Source organism: Nicotiana sylvestris, chromosome 9, assembly GCF_000393655.2.
Source record: "Nicotiana sylvestris chromosome 9, ASM39365v2, whole genome shotgun sequence".
In the NCBI taxonomy this organism is placed as follows: domain Eukaryota; kingdom Viridiplantae; phylum Streptophyta; class Magnoliopsida; order Solanales; family Solanaceae; genus Nicotiana; species Nicotiana sylvestris.
Genome location: NC_091065.1, coordinates 159,944,734 through 159,963,470, shown reverse-complemented (window position 1 = coordinate 159,963,470; position 18,737 = coordinate 159,944,734). Strand labels below are relative to the sequence as shown.

The 18,737-nt window shown below is 35.7% G+C and overlaps 2 protein-coding genes across 2 annotated transcripts; one reads left to right on the top strand and one right to left on the bottom strand.

Moving 5' to 3' along the window:
- The first annotated feature begins 1,066 nt into the window (after positions 1-1,066).
- LOC104232015 (uncharacterized) lies at positions 1,067-9,160 on the top strand. Its single transcript, XM_009785109.2, has 3 exons — positions 1,067-1,657; positions 6,862-6,968; positions 8,171-9,160. The coding sequence occupies exons 1-3, from the start codon at positions 1,217-1,219 to the stop codon at positions 8,907-8,909; spliced, it is 1,287 nt and encodes a 428-aa protein (XP_009783411.1). The 5' UTR covers positions 1,067-1,216; the 3' UTR covers positions 8,910-9,160.
- A 1,255-nt stretch (positions 9,161-10,415) lies between these two features.
- On the bottom strand, positions 10,416-14,433 carry LOC104232016 (SUMO-conjugating enzyme SCE1). Its single transcript, XM_009785110.2, has 5 exons — positions 14,227-14,433; positions 14,036-14,119; positions 11,579-11,731; positions 11,370-11,483; positions 10,416-10,759 (listed from the first exon to the last, which is right to left on the bottom strand). Exons 1-5 carry the CDS (start codon positions 14,293-14,295, stop codon positions 10,697-10,699), a joined length of 483 nt encoding a protein of 160 aa, XP_009783412.1. The 5' UTR covers positions 14,296-14,433; the 3' UTR covers positions 10,416-10,696.
- Positions 14,434-18,737: the final 4,304 nt, after the last annotated feature.

The window sequence follows — 18,737 nt, the reverse complement described above, 5'->3', positions numbered from 1 at the left end:
GCTATAAGAACCTCGCTCTAGCATTGGGTGATGGCGTTGATGCAAGAATAGGCTGCTACGTAGGGTTGTTCACGGTTTGACGGAAAACCGACCCAAACCAAAAACCAAACCAAACCGATTAAGTAAATCGATATTTTATTTGATTTGGATTGATTTTGGTTTTAAATTTTAAAAACCGATAATATTTGGTTTGGTTTTGGTTCTATTATAAAAAAATCGAAAAATAAACCGAACCAAACCGATTAATTATATACAAAATTTCATAATTATTCATATACAATATAATATTTTTTTTAAAATAATTTTAAATATTTTATGCAATTTATTGTTATTTTGAATTTTGATTTATCCTACTTATATCTTAAAAGATTGCCTAAGCCCAAAACAATAGGAATCGGTCAATTTTCTTTTCCTTAAGGGACTTTAATTCTCTAACCCTCCGCACATGCTTTTGCCTAACGGAAGAGTTAAAAAAAAAATCCTACCATAAGAGTAAAGAAAGCAAACTCAAATTGTAGGACTACAGTGGCTAAAGCTTGAGAAAGCAAACTTTTAGTTCGTTTTTTTATTCATTCTTTTCATATAAAGAGGTAAATAAACTTTCAGTTCCAAAAGAAATATATAAAAAAGCATAAATTTATTAAATTATTTTCAGATTATTGTATAGTGTTGTTTCACTATTATCGACTTATTATTAGCTTACTAAGAACCGAAAAACCGAACCAAACCAATAACAACTAAACCGATGGTTTGTATTTAATTTGGTTTGATTTAGATTTTAAAACTTTAAAACTTTATAATAGAACCAAAACCAAACCAATAGGGTTTTGTGTGGAGGAGGTGTTTAAGGCTTGAGTGGCAATTGAAAGGTTTTTGTAGGACAATAACAGCATACGAAGGCATGCTACAAAAGGGGAAAATTGTGATTTGATTAATGATGATGAGCTGGACTGGTTATAAGTAAGGGAAAAAGTCTTTTTTTTTTAAAAAAATATTTTTCTTTTTCTTTTTGTTTAATTACACATGTCAAGTTTTTTAATACAAAATATATACTGTCGTTAAAGGGATCGGTTGAGCTCGGACGGGCTGTTTATGTATTTCGCCATCGCACTGAGCACAATATCCCGCTCCTTTCAACCGCCTTCCTCAACCAACCCTCAACCGCTTTAACAGCGGCGATGGGTGGCGCAGCCGTAGCCGTTCCCATTGCCTCCTCATGAGATTCAAATTCAAACTTCTCTCTACGAATTCCCTCGTCAACCACAACACATCTCTCTACAAAAACCTTTCAATGGCCACTCAAACCTTAAACACCTCCTCCACACAAAACCCTATCAACGAATTCAACGACGACGACGACCGCCTCTGCTCCGCCGCCACCATTACTTCACAAGAAGGAGAGGCGCCGCAGTTATTTGAACTGAATCGTGCGAACGGGTACTTGAAAGGGGAATCGCGGATTGAGAGAGCGTGGGCTCACTGGAAGAAGCTAGGAGAGCCGAAACTTATAGTTGCGCCGATGGTGGATAACTCGGAGCTGCCATTTCGTATGCTGTGTCGAAAGTATGGTGCTGAAGCCGCTTATACGCCTATGCTTCACTCCCGAATTTTCAGTGAAACTGAGAAGTATCGCTCTCTTGAATTTACTACCTGCAAGGTACTCCCTCTGTCCCAATTTTATGTCATAGTGTTTGACTAGATATGGATTTTAAGAAAGATAGAAAACTTTTGAAACTTGTACTTTAAATTAAGTAACCGGTAACATTAAAATGGAACATTTACCATTAAATTGTTAGGACGTATCTGGGACAGACTGAAAAGGAAAGTGCATCACATAAATTGGAATAGAGGGAGTAATACTGTTTAACTGAGCATGAAGTTTAAGCAAATAAGAAATATTTTTGAAACTTATGGTTTAAAACAAACTATAGATATTTGTTTGGCTATAAATATATTATTAAGATTATAATGAACAATTTATAGTTAAGTTGGGTTTAAATATAGAAAGTTATTACTTTTAGACAGACTAATAGAAAGTGTGTCATATAAATTGGACAAAAGGATTATATGCTTTTCATTGTTGTATGGAAATTAAGATATGTAAAGACTTTGGTACTGGGATTTTTGTTAGTTTTACTTTAGAGTAACCTTTAGCATGGGAAAAATGCCACATTCAGAGCAGTGTTATCAAAGGCATGCTTAAAGCGCGCTTAAGCTCTCAAATGACGCTCAAAACATGTTGAGCACTTCGTCTCGCTTAGCGGGCGCTTCCGTGTTGTCATCAAGACTCTAAGACATACTTTTGCTTATCAATAAGTGTAATCCTAAAGAGGCGACACTAAACAATTGATGTTTTACTTTATCGTAAATTTTCTTCAATTTCTTTGTCCATTTATTTGGTATTCATGCTTATAGATATTAGTCTTGGACTACACATATATATTTGTAGTTATTCTCCATTTGCGCCTTTCTTTATTAAAGCCGACACTTTATTTGCGCTTTGCGCTTAAACCCCCACCACACCTTAAAGCTTTTTTGCGTTTTTCACCTTTGATAACACTGATTCAGAGAGTTCGTAGTTTCTGATAACTTGTAAGTTGTCTTAAATTATTGAGTATAAGAATGAAAGAAGATGAATGGAGATAAAGGATTTATATAGCTACCCTAACTAGCTGCATAGTTGTTGAAGTTGTTTTTTTACTTTAAAGTAACTGTTTTTTTTGTCCTTTTAAATTTTTTAGAAGGGTGGGGTGATTTGATTTACTCAGTTGTCTATGATTGTGCCTCTTCCCCTTGTAAAATGTTTACAACAACAACATACTCAGTATTATCCCACACAGTGGGGTCTGGGGAGGGTAGTGTCACGACCCAAAAACCGACCCGGTCGTGATGGCGCCTATCGTGAAACTAGGTCAGCCGACACAACTCCCGAATCAACCATTATTCAATGAAAGTTATTTTTATACCATTTATTAATCAATAATCTCGTGATATAAATCTAAATGAACAGTGCGAAATAAATTCACAAGCCCGACATCGGGGTATCACTAGTCATGAGCATCTACTACAACTGTCTAACAACATCAAGACCAATATGGCCGGGAAAATCACAAGAATACATTATGGAAGAATAAGGAGGGAGAAAATCAGGGTTGCGATCGCCAAGCAGCTACCTTGCTAACTCCGATGAACCTGCCACCGAGCTCAGAAATACCTGAATCTGCACACAAGGTATAGGGAGTAATGTGAGTACACCAACTCAGTAAGTAATAAAAGTAAATAAAGTCTGAGCAGTAAAAAATCGCGTAAACCACATCAGAGCACCACAGTGGGTACAACATGTTTCCAAAACAGGATACAAATCAAATTATCTCGTTCAACTCCCATTTCGGGAAAATCCTTTGAAAAATGTCTCTCTAACAGTTTCAGTAGAAGTTCAATGTAATTTATAGTGAAAGTGATAAAAATCATGATCGACCCCTCGGCCAAAACATAGTTCGTATACAGCCCTTCGGGCAAACAAAAATTCATAACCATTGCATAACTTAAAAATCTCAGTAGAAGTAATAAAGCCAAATCAGTGACTAAATTCCGAACACCTCGTAAAACTCCAATTTAAATGAAGGTTGTTTAAAACATTTGTTTAACATTTTCAATAGAGGCTCAGTATAAAGATGAGTGAAAGCAGTAATTTCCTAAACAGGACCCTCAGGCAAAGCATCACTCGTATATGTATATATAGCCCCTCGGGCAAGCCTCTCAATCACTCATGACTCAACTCTTATAAATCAGCGCTCACGCTCTATAGGTACCATATAATAACCACTGCGTCGTGCAGCCCGATCCATTTATCGCTGCGGCGTGCAGCCCGATCTACATATATAGTCGACTGCGCTCACTAGGGGTGTGCAGACTCCGGAGGGGATCCTATAGCCCAAGCGCTATATCGCTGCGACGTGTAGCCCGATCCAACATATCGCTGCGGCGTGCAGCCCGACACACACACACACACATACACACACACACATACACACATATATATTACTGCGGCGTGCAGCCCGATCCATAAATATATAATCCTCACAACCAGGCTCTCGGCCTCTCTCATTCATTAACCTCACAATCAGACTCTCGGTCTATCTCAGCCATCAACCTCACAAGACACTCGGACTATTAGTAAAACAGGGCGTTCGGCTCAAAATATCGTTTATAGTATCAAAATTTAGTAAATAAGGCTGAGTTAAGAAATCAATAAAACATAGCATGACTGAGTACAATTATTAAGTCAAAACAGTAAGGAACAGTAGTAAAAAAAAAGCCCCATAAGGGTCCAAAACAGTTGGCACGGGGCCCAAATATGACATTCCGCCCAAAACATAGCAATACTTTTCGAAACACAATGATATCAAACAATTTTCAATCAATTGTACGACTTAACAGTCGTACGGGATGGACCAAGTCACAATCCCCAATGGTGCATAGCTCTACGCTCGTCATCTAGCATGTGCGTCACCTCAAAGTAGCACAACGATGTGAAATTCGGGGTTTCATACCTTCAAGACAGCATTTACAATCATTACTTACCTCAAACCGGATGAGATACTACTCCGCGACGCCTTTGCCTCATGCCTCGGCCTCAACTCGCGTCGAATATACCGAAAATCAGAATCATAACATTAGAATATAGTAAGGGAACGAAGCCCATGCGAAAATAATCAAATTATACCAAAAATTCCGAAATTGGTCCAAACCCGACCCCCGGGCCCACGTCTCGGAATCCGATAAAAGTCACACCAATAGAATCCTCATCCTCTCACGAGTCTATACATACCAAGATCATCAAAATCGGACCTCAAATGGCTCCTCAAGTCTCCAATTTTAAGCCCTAATCTCCCAGCTCTTTCTCTAATTTTTCCCACTAATTTTCATGATTAAACAATGAAATAATCACCATAAACACAAGATACAAGGCCCAAGTAGCTTACCTCTCTGTCAACACTTGATTCCCACTTGAAATCACAGCTTGGAGCTCCAAAATCGCACAAAGATGATGAACAAATGACTGAAAATCACGAAGGGGCTTTTTATACATTCTGCCCAGCACTTTTGCACTTGTGATCCCATAAGCGCACCTGCGCTTCCGCTTCTGCGGATTTCACTTATCTCACCAGGCCTCGCATCTGCGGTCGCCTCACCGCTCCTGCGGCATCACAGATGTGGTTACCAAGCCGCACCGTGGTCCTCCACGCACCTGCGCCTCTCTTCCGCTCCTGCGGAGCTCGCACCTGCGGTCCCCAATCCGCAGGTGCGGATATGACAGAAGCAGCAACATCAGCTGCAATTTCTCAAGTTCAACCTTCCCGAAAACTATCCAAAATTATCCCGAGGCCCCCGGGACCTCAACCAAAAATACAAACAAGTTACATATCACCATTCAAACATATTCCAACCTTCGGAACACCCAAAACAACATCAACACATCAAATCACCCTCGGATTCAAGCCTAAGAATTCCAAAACTTTCAAATTCCGCTTTCGATCAAAATGTCTATCAAACCTCGTCCGAATGACCTAAAATTTTGCACACACATCACAAATGACACAACGGACCTACTCCATTTTCCAAAATTCCATTCCGACCCCGATATCACAATTTCCACTACCAACCGGAAATGCCAAATTTCAATTTAGCCAATTCAAACCTAAATCCACCACGGACCTCCAAATCCCATTCCGGATGCGCTCCTAAGTCCAAAATCACCCGACGGAGCTAACCAAATCATAAAAATCCAAATCTGAGATCGAATACTAAAAAGTCAAAACTCGGTCAAACCTTTCAAATTTAAAGCTTCAAGCTGAGAATTGATCTTCCAAATCTATTCTGATTATTCTGAAAACCAAAACCGACGATTTACATAAGTCATAATACATCATACGGGGCTAGTCATGCCCGAGAACTAGCGAGCGAAGTGTAAAAGTTCAAAACGACCGCTCGGGTCATTACATCCTCCCCCATTTAAACATACGTTCGTCTTCGAACGTGCCCATAGTTGTTCCAAAAGCCAACAAGTCGCTATATAACCTTACCATGCAGATACCCGGGGGTGATCCCACATCACCCTATCTCATATAGGTCTGATAACACAATGTAACTGAAATTCCACAATCCATCCTAGCCCATAAACCTTGAGACCAAGTTTCCATTTTCGAAATCATCCTTTAAGATCAGAATCCCCCATTTATACATTGAATAAGTTCGAATCAGCTGTGATGAACCGCACCTGCAACCTCAGATGCAATTACATGATATACCACATAACTCAAACACTCGTAGCGATAACCTCTAGTCACAGCAGTTGCTCCAAACAACCGAATATCGATAATAAACCTCTTATCAAATAAAGCCTTATTCCAACACTTCCGTATACTGTCAATAATAACTGAAACTTGCAGCAAGTCATAACCATTCCTCAGATCAACCATTCATGAAGCCACTTCTCCTTTAGCAAGGACCATAGCAAATTTCTGAGCCGAACATCGATATTATCCCTCCAACACGCTGAAACCGAATCCGTTTGTGTTCATGTCAACATTTTTTCACCTTGTAGGCTTTTTTGAAATGCTTATTACTGTTGGTTAGTTTTTGTCAAAATTTTCATTTTTATTTACTTAAGTTGCTTTAGATAAGAATTATTCACTATGTTCTTAACTAAAACATGGTACAAAATTACATTTTACTTCCAGAATTTACTTTGTATTGTCAAGTTCTTGCTTACCTTTTTTGGCTTATATTTTGGAACATTTTGTACACTTCATGGCCCTGATATCTTAGTTTATCCTGTTTTCTTTTTGTAAATTGCAGGAGGACCGTCCACTTTTTGTTCAATTCTGCGCAAATGATCCAGACATTTTGCTAGAAGCAGCTCGAAGAGTAGAACCTTATTGTGACTATGTGGACATCAACTTGGGGTAGCCTCCTTTCTCAATCTTTTCCTGTGTCCAAACTTAGGACTTCTATTGATTACGGTGGATATTGTGTTCCTAAATTTCAGTAGCTGTTTCCAGCAGCTTTAATTGTTGGCAATTGTATTCGATGACATCAAAAGACTCTATGGAAAGAAACAATATACTGTGCTTGAAGAAAGGGATATCTTTACCTTATTTGAAGTTTGAATAAAATTTTTTAACTTCACCAAGGGATTAAGGATTAGGATACCAATTACCATATTGAATTCTGTAGAAGGTTCTCGAGAACTGGAACTCTGTTTGCTTGAGAAAATGTTTTTCTACATTGTACGCTCTACTTGCAACTTGCAATTCAGTGAGGCACAATAAGGTCAGTTCATGAGCATTATTTTTGTTTTTGATATGGACAGTGTGGTAAGAACACTAGATGCCATCTTATCAAATATCCATTACTCTCCTTTGCTTCCACCCATTTCTCTCCCTGAAGCAACTATTTCCTTGCTGGCTTCCTAATAGCATCCCCACCTTATGCTATTTTACAGTCTATTTTGCACCTAGCTTCAGGGTTCAAGCGAACCTCGACAGCACTGTATTAAGACCGAATTGCCTTCTTCTAATAAAATAAATTAGTTTGTAAGGAAGGGCATTTTAATCCTTATAAGGTCTTAACCAGGGGATCAGTAGTAACCCTACTAACTGATGTCATATTGCTAATACTCCACATTAATAATGTGGACTCCATGTCTGTACTAAATGCTGGGCTGTTATCCAGCCTTGGTATACTTTTAAAACAAGTACCAAAATGAGTCCACAATACAATACCAAACCTGAAGAGCAACTTCGATAAGTTGAAATAGGTTTTATAGGAGTGAAGATCATGAAACAAGCTCCAATACATGAGCAGTAGACAGTATCTGGTTCTCTGGCCTCTTTTTAACTTGCTCTAGAGTTTATTCTTACGGTAAAGCAACTCCTTTTAATCGTGGAGTAAGAGCTTAGGGACAAAACAGATTTTCTTCCAGGTCAAAGATTAGCAACCCCTTTTGAATGTGATGTTTTTTTTTTCCTCTCTGCATTTCTTATTAGACTGCTTTATGCATATTACAGTGGTTTGTGTGTCACTATTTGTACTGGATTATCTAATCAGATCATTTTGCCATGCTTCTTTATCAGTTCAGTTGGCTTAACTTGTACTTTCCATACAGGTGTCCCCAGCGCATTGCAAGGCGAGGGAATTATGGAGCATTCCTCATGGATAATCTTCCTCTTGTCAAGTCTCTGGTAGAAAAGCTGGCTAACAATCTTAATGTTCCAGTGTCATGCAAAATCAGAGTTTTCCCTAATTTGCAAGATACACTTAGTTATGCAAAGATGTTAGAGGAAGCTGGTTGTTCTCTTTTAGCGGTGCATGGCCGAACACGGGATGAAAAAGATGGAAAGAAATTCAGAGCCAATTGGGAGGCCATCAAGGCTGTTAGAAACGTTGTTAGAATTCCTGTCCTTGCTAATGGTGATATAAGGCACATGGATGATGTACAGAACTGCTTGGATGAGACTGGTGCTGATGGGGTACTGTCGGCAGAGTCTCTTCTTGAGAATCCAGCACTGTTTGCAGGATATCGAACTGCTGAATGGGGATTGGGCAGTGCAGGAATCAGGCAAGATGGTAAGTTAGACCAGGCTGAGTTACTCAAAGAATATTTGGAGTTTTGTGAGAGATATCCAGTTCCATGGAGAATGATCCGCTCTCATGTGCACAAGATGTTGGGAGAGTGGTTTAAGATCCAGCCAAGCGTTAGAGAGGATTTTAACAAACAATCCAAACTCACCTTTGAATTTCTTTATGACCTGGTAAATCAATTAAGGGAACTTGGGGTGAGCATACCACTTTATGTGAAGGAAACCCGGGAGGAAGCAGCATCTTCAAATGGATATGTGGCATAAATTATTCTCTGTCTGTAAGTCGGATGCTACCTAAGTGAAAATCAAAATAGATCCCGTCATTCTTTTCTCCAGATTGATTGCTGGTAAGGCAAAATTAGAGATTGTTTTCCTCACTAGGATTGGCCAAAATAGCAGGTATAAAAGTATCTTAACCCTTTGTGCTCAATTTTTGTGTGATAATCTGTTGTATTCTATGAGGACAAAACTTGAACTCCCAAATTATTGTATTTCAAAATTTTGTTCTGAACTTATTCTTTGGTCTTGAGATAGGGGTAAGGTCTGGGTACATACTACCCTCCCTAGACCCCACTCGTGGGATTTCACTGGGTCGTTGTTGTTGTTCTGAACTGATTCTTTGGGAGATTTGTGTGTAGAGTTCTAAGTGCATGATTAGAACTAATGTACTGGGCCATCATCTTCATAATTGCTTTCCACTTGTATTTCAAGCTGTTTAATAGTGTTCTTTTTCCACGCCTTGCGGCGATGCCTGCAAATATTTCATGGTCCAAAGAAATTTGTCGATAGGACAATAGCACAAGGGATGCACATAGTGAATATTAATTACTATTTGAAATGAGGAGGTGATCGATTCAAAGTGTCGGATCATACGATGAACTCATTTGTATGTCTCTTCCTTACAATCTAGTAAATGAAAATAGATATGTCATTGCCTTTTACTAAAGTGGCACATCGACATTATAAAAAAGAATTTTAGTTTTATGCACATGAAGACTGACGTACTTAGTAGAAAGAGTGACGCCCAAAATAGAAGAAGGTGAGGGTCTATTTATGAACAAGTTTACCAAACTTCCAATATGAAAATTTGGAAGTATCAAACTAAAAAGGTTAAAGGTAAGAATTGGAATAGTCCAAGATGTTATACTCGTTAAATATCCTCATGCAACTGATATGGAACGTTATAAACTGCCAACAACCAGCAAGTTCAAAACACCATTAAGCAATTGCAAACCGAGAGAATTCATATCTTAGGAAAGATTACGCAGTTAAGTAGCTCCTCAGGCTCAGGAATGTTTTTGTGCTAACATACTCAATTTAGCTTTACAAGAAACAGCTTTCACCTTACTAAAATTTATCAAGCCAACCAAAAACAAAAAAGTAAATAAATGCAAATTATTCATCCCTCATTGTGAGAACAAATAATGAGCTCCGTAATAGGATTAAAATGCAAAGAAGTCGTCACTTAACAGTGATATCTTGATAATTTCCACTCACAAAAGCAACTATTTAAACTAATTTCCTTTTTTATCATAAGAAGGTAGAAGAAACAACTTAACTTCTATACACCGACATTTTAAAAGAAACTTTACCTAAAAAATAACTACAGGTAACTAACTATCAATAATAAGGGGAACTAGTAACCTAGAGCAAAAACCGGATATAACAAACTAAATTAGACGGATATAAGTTAAATCAAAAGAAAAGGGAACTGACTTGGGACCAAAAGCACAGAGAGTATAATGAGATAACGCAGAAGAAGAAACTAGCTATAGTTAATGAACTCTCATTTCAGGAATGAAAATAACAATGTCTGACATGTTTCCGCTGTCCGAAACAACTGTAACTTCCGCTTGTTATACACATAATGATTGAGAACAATGAGAAGCAGAATCAGGTATAACTTCCAACTATAATATTTTACTTTGCCACTGCAACAAAAACCAAGTCAGCATCATTTGCCAGAAGATTGTCAGCTATCAGCAGGCTATGAATACCATAGTTTGAAGTTGCATTAGAACCACAATACGATCATACGAACATTATTTAGACTACACCAGAGGTGGATACTGTTTGGCCTGCAGCCTAACCCGCTTCTTGTACTCAATAGCATCCTGCATAAACTCATCCATGATCAATCATCTCATTTACAAGCTTAAACTGCTAGAGAGGGCAAACCTTTAAACACTTAGTTTAATCTTCTACATGACCCCTCACGTGTGAGCCTCGTTTCTTTTTTCACCGCTCAAGCACGTGAAAATTAATATTTTTATTTTTTTGATAAATCAGTGGCGGTGAGACTCGAGGTGATAGGATAACCACCAATAAACGCCAGATCTACACTTTTATGTTCAATGCATAGGTGATAGGATTTTTATTGTGACATAACGAAGCTGAAGCACTGCTAATCATGCCAACTTTGTAAGACATGAGATAATACTCCTCTATCCCATGCTAAGTGGACTCGACTCGACTCACCATGGTTAAATTAGTAGTCCATATATCCCCTTTTAAACTACCTCATCTGACGACCCTCCATGAGTGTCAATATGAACTTTGAAAGTTTAGTGTATTATAAGGAAAAATGGGTCCATTCTTGAAGCTTTAAAAGTGTCTAGTTGCACCTTTTTGGCAATGTCAAAATTTTTGGAAATATTAAGAATTGAGGGTAAGACAAGTGATTTGGCGAAGGCAAAAAAAATTGATTTGACGAAATCAAATTACCTGAATAAAGAGATGATACCCTTCAGTTTGGGCAGGATCAGCAGGGTTTGGCTGATCTAACAAGTCTTGGATACCAACCAGTATCTGTTTCACTGTAATGGCTGGTCTCCACCCCTATCCATGATAAACACAAAATTAACAGCCGTCATATTAGTAAACAGAGACAACAAGAAGGAAAATAATACAGATAAATGGCACACTCCACATACGCTATCTTCGTTGAGGATCGACAAGCAAACTGTTCCTGATGGATACACATTCGGATGGAAGAAGCCTTGTGGGAATTTGCACTTAGGTGGTTTGCTAGGATAATCTTCACTGAAGTGTATCGTAACAGGATAAAAACCGCCTTCCCAATCCGTCTGCATGTACTCAAAAGGTGTTAATTACCCAAAAAGCACCTACTAATAACGTACATGGTTAAGAATCAGAAAATGCTAATGTTTAACAAGCATCATACTATTGCTTTTTATTCTTTTTCCTTTATCTGATAAGGTAAATATTTATATTGATGTTGGGCAAAACCCTGTAACGCAAAGTATAAAAGGAATGAGCTCTGCATATTGTCACCAAGAAATTTTCCGTAAAATAGTACACCTATTCCTAACAATTAACCATGGTTTAACCTGTTCCATAACATAAAAAGCAAAACTAGAGATTACTATGAACATATAAAGCTCCCAAATCTTTTTTGTAATCATAATCGTTTCATAATACAAACTACAATACAGGAAATAGGGAAACAGAGGAATCAAAGGAAATCACGGGGGAAAAGGAAATAAATTAAGGAGCAGCCATTTGATTATTTGTACAAAACAAGTAGTTCTATAACTTTTACACTATTTTGCTCAACTTGATCTATTTTCTCAATCTAGCTTTAAATAGTCACCCCTATTATGAGCATTTGATTTCACTTTCAACAAGTAAAACTTATTCATAAACCTGGTCAGTAGAAAAAGTATTGTACCCATGCAAATTTCATTTAATTCAAGATTGGAATATGTAGATTTTACTAACCAAGAGATGATCCTCTTCAAGATTTCATATACTATACATGTATAGTTTTTTTGATGGGAGCCTTGGAGCAACGACAAAGTTGTCTCCATCTGACGTATAGGTCACGGGTTCGAGGTGTGGAAACAGCCACTAATACTTGCATTAGGGTAAGCTCTCTACATCACATCCCTTAAGTACGCCCCTTCTCCCAACCCTGCGTGAATGCAGTATGCTTTGTGCATCGGCTTGCCTATACATATATCACTTTTTCTTTCAATTTAAGTTTTACTTGTTAGATTCAGTAATGATGATCTAAAGTTCTTCCAGACCTTCATTTTCTTGATCAACTTCATGTTTGCGAGACTAAGTCAAACAAAAGCTTCAACATAATTTTAAATATACCAAACAATACCAGCTCTTGTCTCTTAGTGGCTGTACACGAATAAACTTCTAACCACTTATTATAAACTATATTATAGTTTATTGAGATGATAGAATCAACTAATTCTAGCTACCGGTTTAGTTTTCGTTACCATTAGATTCCATATAACCATCTTTATTAAAGGTAGTTGTGCAACTATCTTCTTGAAATCCTTGGTCCACTATTGCCGCTAAATTTGAGTTTTGAAGTGGTATGGGAACTAAAGTAGTACCAATTTATTGCATAATGAGCCTAGTGCTATGACAAGGTAATTTCAAACCAGTAAACCAAATGCAACCACAATGTTCTCATCCCTACATGGAAGTTGAATTATTTATTGGACAAGAAAATGATTGAGTTGATATCCTTCAAATGACAATGAGAAATAAAGCTAACCATCAAAATATTTTGGATTCCTTTAACAGCCAATGGAACTTTTTTCCAAAGTATGAAGGAATCACAAATCTTAATCACAGGTGATAATCGTATATGAAGTTGATGTAAAGATTTCAAACCAATTTGGATAACCATGAGCATAGCCTAATGACAGAAACAGCAGCAACTCATTGAAACCTCATGTACAGCCCTCAGATTCCTCTTAACGAATACGGTAAAATGTGTCCATTTTGCATCCCCAACTATACCATACTTGGTGATAATTTAAAAAACATTGAGAAACCATTTAATCAAAGCTACTAAGAGAGTCAACAAAAAAGATGTGAATCCAAAGTCATCAATGGCATTGGTTACATTTTCATTTGCACGCTGCTAATGGTATCATAAAAGGTTCGCGTGGTTTGTGATTCTTTTTTCTTTGTGTGTGTGTGTGTGGGGGGGGGGGGGGGGGTTAACCTGCAAAAAATTTCAACATTAAGCAGTATGGTAATCAACATATACATCGAAAGTTCGAGAGGGTCCTAATTAAACATAATTCTAACAAAACCAAGATAACCTAGGAGCTATAATTTGATGCCTATCAAAGGGCTTCAATCCAGTAACATAGAAAAAACACGTTATTCGACAAAGATTCATAAGTAACTGCAAAAATACTACAACAGACAGAATAAAAAACCAACAAAAGGAATCAAATTGGCTGACCCTTTAATTGCTGATCATGATAGATCATTCACAGTCACAAGTTTTGTGGGGAAACAGAGCAAAGTTGAAATCTTTATATCCTAGTAAGAAAAATACAAGGACGGGAACAAACAAAATACTGATTGGGGTTGATGAAAAGTTGAAAACATACTCCTGTTTTACCAGGAATGGAGCAGTGCCACACCATCAAGTTCACTGACCCATCCGAAAGTGTCTCTGGCTTAGCTACAAACCCCTAAATATAACCAAAATAACCATTCAAAAACAAGTACTAAAATTTACAAATCCAAACCATAAAAACCGGAAATCAAGAAAGAGTTAAAAATAAAAATAAAAACTAACATGGGGGTGATTTTTGCGCCAAGCTTTGCGCTCCTCTGCAAGACGGCCACGGGCTATACCTCCTGACATTACTGTCTTTCTCTTATCCCAAACAAAAGGAGAAACCAAAGTAGGATATTGTGACTTGAGGGATATGACTTGGGAGCAGTCGCAATTTTGGTGGCTGGGCTTCCATTTAAAAGAGAATCAAGTCTTTCTTGGGTTGTTGGGATCAAAAGATGTTTTCCGAGATTTTGAAGGGTTAATAATTACGGTAAAGTTTTTTGCAGGGTTTGATAACTAATATCATATGAAATTTTAGTAAATTTTGTGTTAAAAATATTAAGTTTAGTTGAACTTAGAATTTGTTTGGTGTCAATTATTTATTTTGAAATGTATTTTTTTATTAGTGCTTTTTAGAAATAGTAATTTTGGAAAATATTAGGTTGTGTTTGGCTAATTATGTTTTTTGCGATGTGATAAGTAAATTGTATTTGACCAATCTTTTCAAAAAAATACTCTTAAATGTCAAATTATGAAAAAAATGATAGTATCAAGGTCCAGTTTACAATTATTTAAAAAGAGAAATGAATTTAAATTATAAAAGTATTTAATTAAAATGTAAAACATAAAATAAATTAGCATACAATAAAAAAAATCAAACCCTGTGAAGAAAATGTTCTAATTTGGTGATTAGGTTTGTTATTTCAAAGAAGAAGAAAAAGTTGATAGAAGAAAAAATGAGAAATCTATTTATAGTAGAGAGATTATTATATAGAGAAATACATATGGTAGAAATAAAACAGGATGATATAAATAAAAATAATGCTATATTAATGAGAGATAATTTGAAAAACATAAATTTATGGTAAGAATATATTTGTATTGATAAAATTAACTTTTAACTTATGCTATTTGGAATAAGCTAAAAATTTTAATGCAAAAAAATTACTTTTATTACTGCTCAGAAGCATTTATCTATTTTAGCAAAACACCTCAAATTTTCAAGAAAGTAATTTTTTTTTAAAAAAAATCTTTTAGCTTCCTAGAAGCTTGACCAAATAGACTCTTACGTGTTGTTTCGTTTGAAGACAGGTTATATTGGAATTAGTTATAATGTGATTGTTATTTTGAGATTAGTTATTTTGGGATTAAAATCGCGATATTATTTCTTATAGATTGTTTGGTATATGGTATTAATCTTGTGATTGTCAATTTTATTGTTTTATCCTGTGATTACTATTCCAATTTATGGCAAATATAAGTTATCTGTGTACTATTTTTAATTTTGGAATAACTTATTCCAAAATTAGCCACCAAACAAGAGATAATACCACACTAAATTTTATCTCACAATTATTTTTGCTTATCTATCAAACCAAATCTCAGACCCCACCTGTGAAATTATATTGGATATGTTGTTGTTGTATCCATCAAACCAAATCCCTTATTATCAAAATGCTTCTTCCGCCTCTAAGGACCATAGCCTGAAGAAAAAAGGGGGAAGTGCACGGTTAGCCACTAATCAAATATGTATTTACTTTTAAGCCACTGTTTAAAATGTCTTTAGTCTTTAGCCATTGCTTTAATAAACTTTACCCACCCGGACGAAAATACCCTTCTGCTCATAAAGTTCAGGACCAAGTGTCCTTAACTTATGAACTTGTTACTGTAAGTTCAGGATTAGCTGTCCTTAATTTATGAGAGTGTTACTGTAAGTTCAGGACTTACTGTCCTTAATATATGAGCTTGTAAGTCTAAGTTCAGGACTACATGTCCTTAACTTTTGAACATGAAACTCGAAGTTCAGGACTACTTATCCTTAATTTATGTGCTTGTAACTCTAAGTTAAGGATTCTTGTCCTTAATTTTTGTGCTTGTAACTCTAAGGACCAAGTGTCCTTAATTTTTGAACTTCCAACTCTAAGTTCTTGACCAAGTGTCCTTAACTTATGAGCTTGTTACTGTAAGTTCAGGACTGGTTGTCCTTAATTTATGAGCTTGTAAGTTTAAGTTAAGGACTACTTGTTCTTAGTTTATGAACTTGTAACTCTAAGTTTAGGACTACTTGTCCTTAATTAATTTTTGAACTTGTAACTCTAAGTTCAGGACTACATGTCCTTAACTTTTGAACTTGGAACTCGAAGTTCAGGACCACATGTCCTTAATTTCTGTGCTTATAACTCTAAGTTAAGGACTATTTGTCCTTAATTTATATGCTTGTAACTCTAAGTTAAGGACCAAATGTCCTTAAGTTTTGAACTTCCAACTCTAAGTTCAGGACACAAGTGTCCTTAACTTATGAGCTTGTTAATGTAAGTTGAGGACTAGCTGCCCAAAATTTATGAGCTTGTAAGTCTAAGTTAAGGACTACTTGTCCTTAGTTTTTGAACTTGTAACTCTAAGTTTAGGACTACCTGTCCTTAACTTTCGAACTTGTAACTCTAAGTTCAAGACTACCTGTCCTTAATTTCTGTGCTTGTAACTCAAAGTTTAGGACTACATGTCTAATAAATCATAAATGTCACTAATAAATCAACTTGCCTTTCTTCATAAGTCAACTATTCTGCATCAAAATCAGCTTCGACATCCTTGTCAGTATTTTGCATCGTTAGACTTGAAAGTATATATTGTTAGTATTCTGCATCCTTCGCCATCATCAAGTATTCTGCATCAAAATTAACTTGCCTTTCTTCGTAAGTCAAGTATTCTTCATAAATCAAATATTACTAGTAAGGCCGTCTCCATCAAAAGCAGCTTCGGCAAAGCAAAAAACTTAATTTGGGGATTGAAAACTCATAGACTAAAAAAAAGAATGAGGAACAAGTAGAAGAGTTCATGAGATGTAATGAAAGAATATGAATATGACGTATCTATCCAACCCACTGTATTTCCGTTTAGGAAGGAAAGAGTAACTCAATCTTTTCATATTAATTTTAATAGACTAGTGGCTACTTTTGCTCAGCATTAAAAATACTGAATAAAAAGTAAATGCTATTTTAAAAAGTGGCTACCCCACGCCATTTTTACAGGAAAAAAACTTGTTTATATCCATTTTGCAAAATACTTATTTAAACTCAATAATTTAATGTTAAGAGTTACTACAAAATCAAGCTAAATGTATATTATTTAATAATGATAGAGCAATAAACTTTGTATGATTGAACAAATATTTTATATTCATTAATTGGTGCAAACAAAGTTGTTTTTTTCGTTTTTTCCATCAAAATACATGAAGTTACTAAAATAAAGTTACAAGTTGAAGTGAAAATATATTAAATTATCATGTTAGTTCATATAACTAATAGAATGTCCTATTAAGTGAGTATAGTTTTTACGTGTATAAATTTTTCAAAATATTATAAAAACAATTGTGTATATATTTTTATATCGTTAATGTGCATAAAACTTACTATCATTAGAAAGGTTTGTCTCTTATGAAACCTTGGTGGTGCCTTTTTTATTTTTATTTTAGTTTTAATAACACTAGGTTTAATTGAGAAGTCAATGTTTAGTATTTTTATATTATAGCGTTAAAACAACGCCACTATGTGGGCTCTCGTGGAAAATGGGTGGTCCGTACCGCTCGTCCCCGTAGCGTGTGGACCTATGGGCCGTTATTGACTCTGACTTGCTGCATAATTGCTGATGACGGTTTCCTTTTTCGCAATTTTATTATTATTCATCTTCAAATGGAATGTTTCTTGGTTCCCTTTTTTGTTTTTAGCTTTTTTCATTTTTTTTCTTTTATTTTTTAGGGGTTATATTTCTATTAAACTAATGGAATATTGATGTTAGTGGGTAGAGTTATTCTATACTTATGCTATTGCAAGAAAATATATATGCTATGAAATAATCGAGTTACACATAAATTGACCGGGATATTGTCCTTGCCAAAAAAAAAAAAGGTAGCAATGTTTTGCTTTAGATAAATATATATCATTTTGTTCTATTCACCTACTTTAATTCAAACAACATAATGCCATTTAATAATGCAAAACTAAACGAAAAGAGTAGTTGGTATTTTTCTATCTCCAATATAGGTATCTATATTTTGGAATGCAAAATTAGCTTATTCATGTATTTTCGTTACCTAGAAATTTTATTTAGTTTCAATTAATTATAAACAAATAATAAGTTAATTTTAATAACATTTTTTCCGTTGTTATTGCAAAATAAATAATATCTTAATCTAAGATATGCTTTGCCCTTTAATCCTTTCTTATCACCGTATGAATAATTAGATAAATTTGTGGTGTCAAAGGTCAACTACAAGCAATATTTATCATGAAAGTCCTTTTCTTAAATGATTGAGTTTTAATTGCTAGAACTTTAAAATTTGTAATGACAAAAAATTACTTTAATTTCGTTAACATCATCTCATATGATACAAAATTTATATAGCAACATACTATCAAAACCGAAAAAACTTACTCAAATTAGTAACCAAAAAAGTTAATCAAAGCTTTATGAGAATCTTTATGAATCTTCTCATCTCTGAAATCCCACTCCTAATAGGCCTAATACTTAGG

What these genes read in the sequence shown, in the direction of transcription:
- LOC104232015 (XM_009785109.2), top strand. Translation starts at nt 1,217, where the DNA reads ATGAGATTCAAATTCAAACTTCTCTCTACGAATTCCCTCGTCAACCAC. An exon ending in TTGAATTTACTACCTGCAAG is followed by an intron (nt 1,658 to 6,861) that starts GTACTCCCTCTG and finishes TGTAAATTGCAG; the next exon opens with GAGGACCGTCCACTTTTTGT. An exon ending in TATGTGGACATCAACTTGGG is followed by an intron (nt 6,969 to 8,170) that starts GTAGCCTCCTTT and finishes CTTTCCATACAG; the next exon opens with GTGTCCCCAGCGCATTGCAA.
- LOC104232016 (XM_009785110.2), bottom strand. Translation starts at nt 14,295, where the DNA reads ATGTCAGGAGGTATAGCCCGTGGCCGTCTTGCAGAGGAGCGCAAAGCT. An exon ending in GGCGCAAAAATCACCCCCAT is followed by an intron (nt 14,120 to 14,226) that starts GTTAGTTTTTAT and finishes GGTTATATTTAG; the next exon opens with GGGTTTGTAGCTAAGCCAGA. An exon ending in GGTATCATCTCTTTATTCAG is followed by an intron (nt 10,760 to 11,369) that starts GTAATTTGATTT and finishes GAGTTTATGCAG; the next exon opens with GATGCTATTGAGTACAAGAA.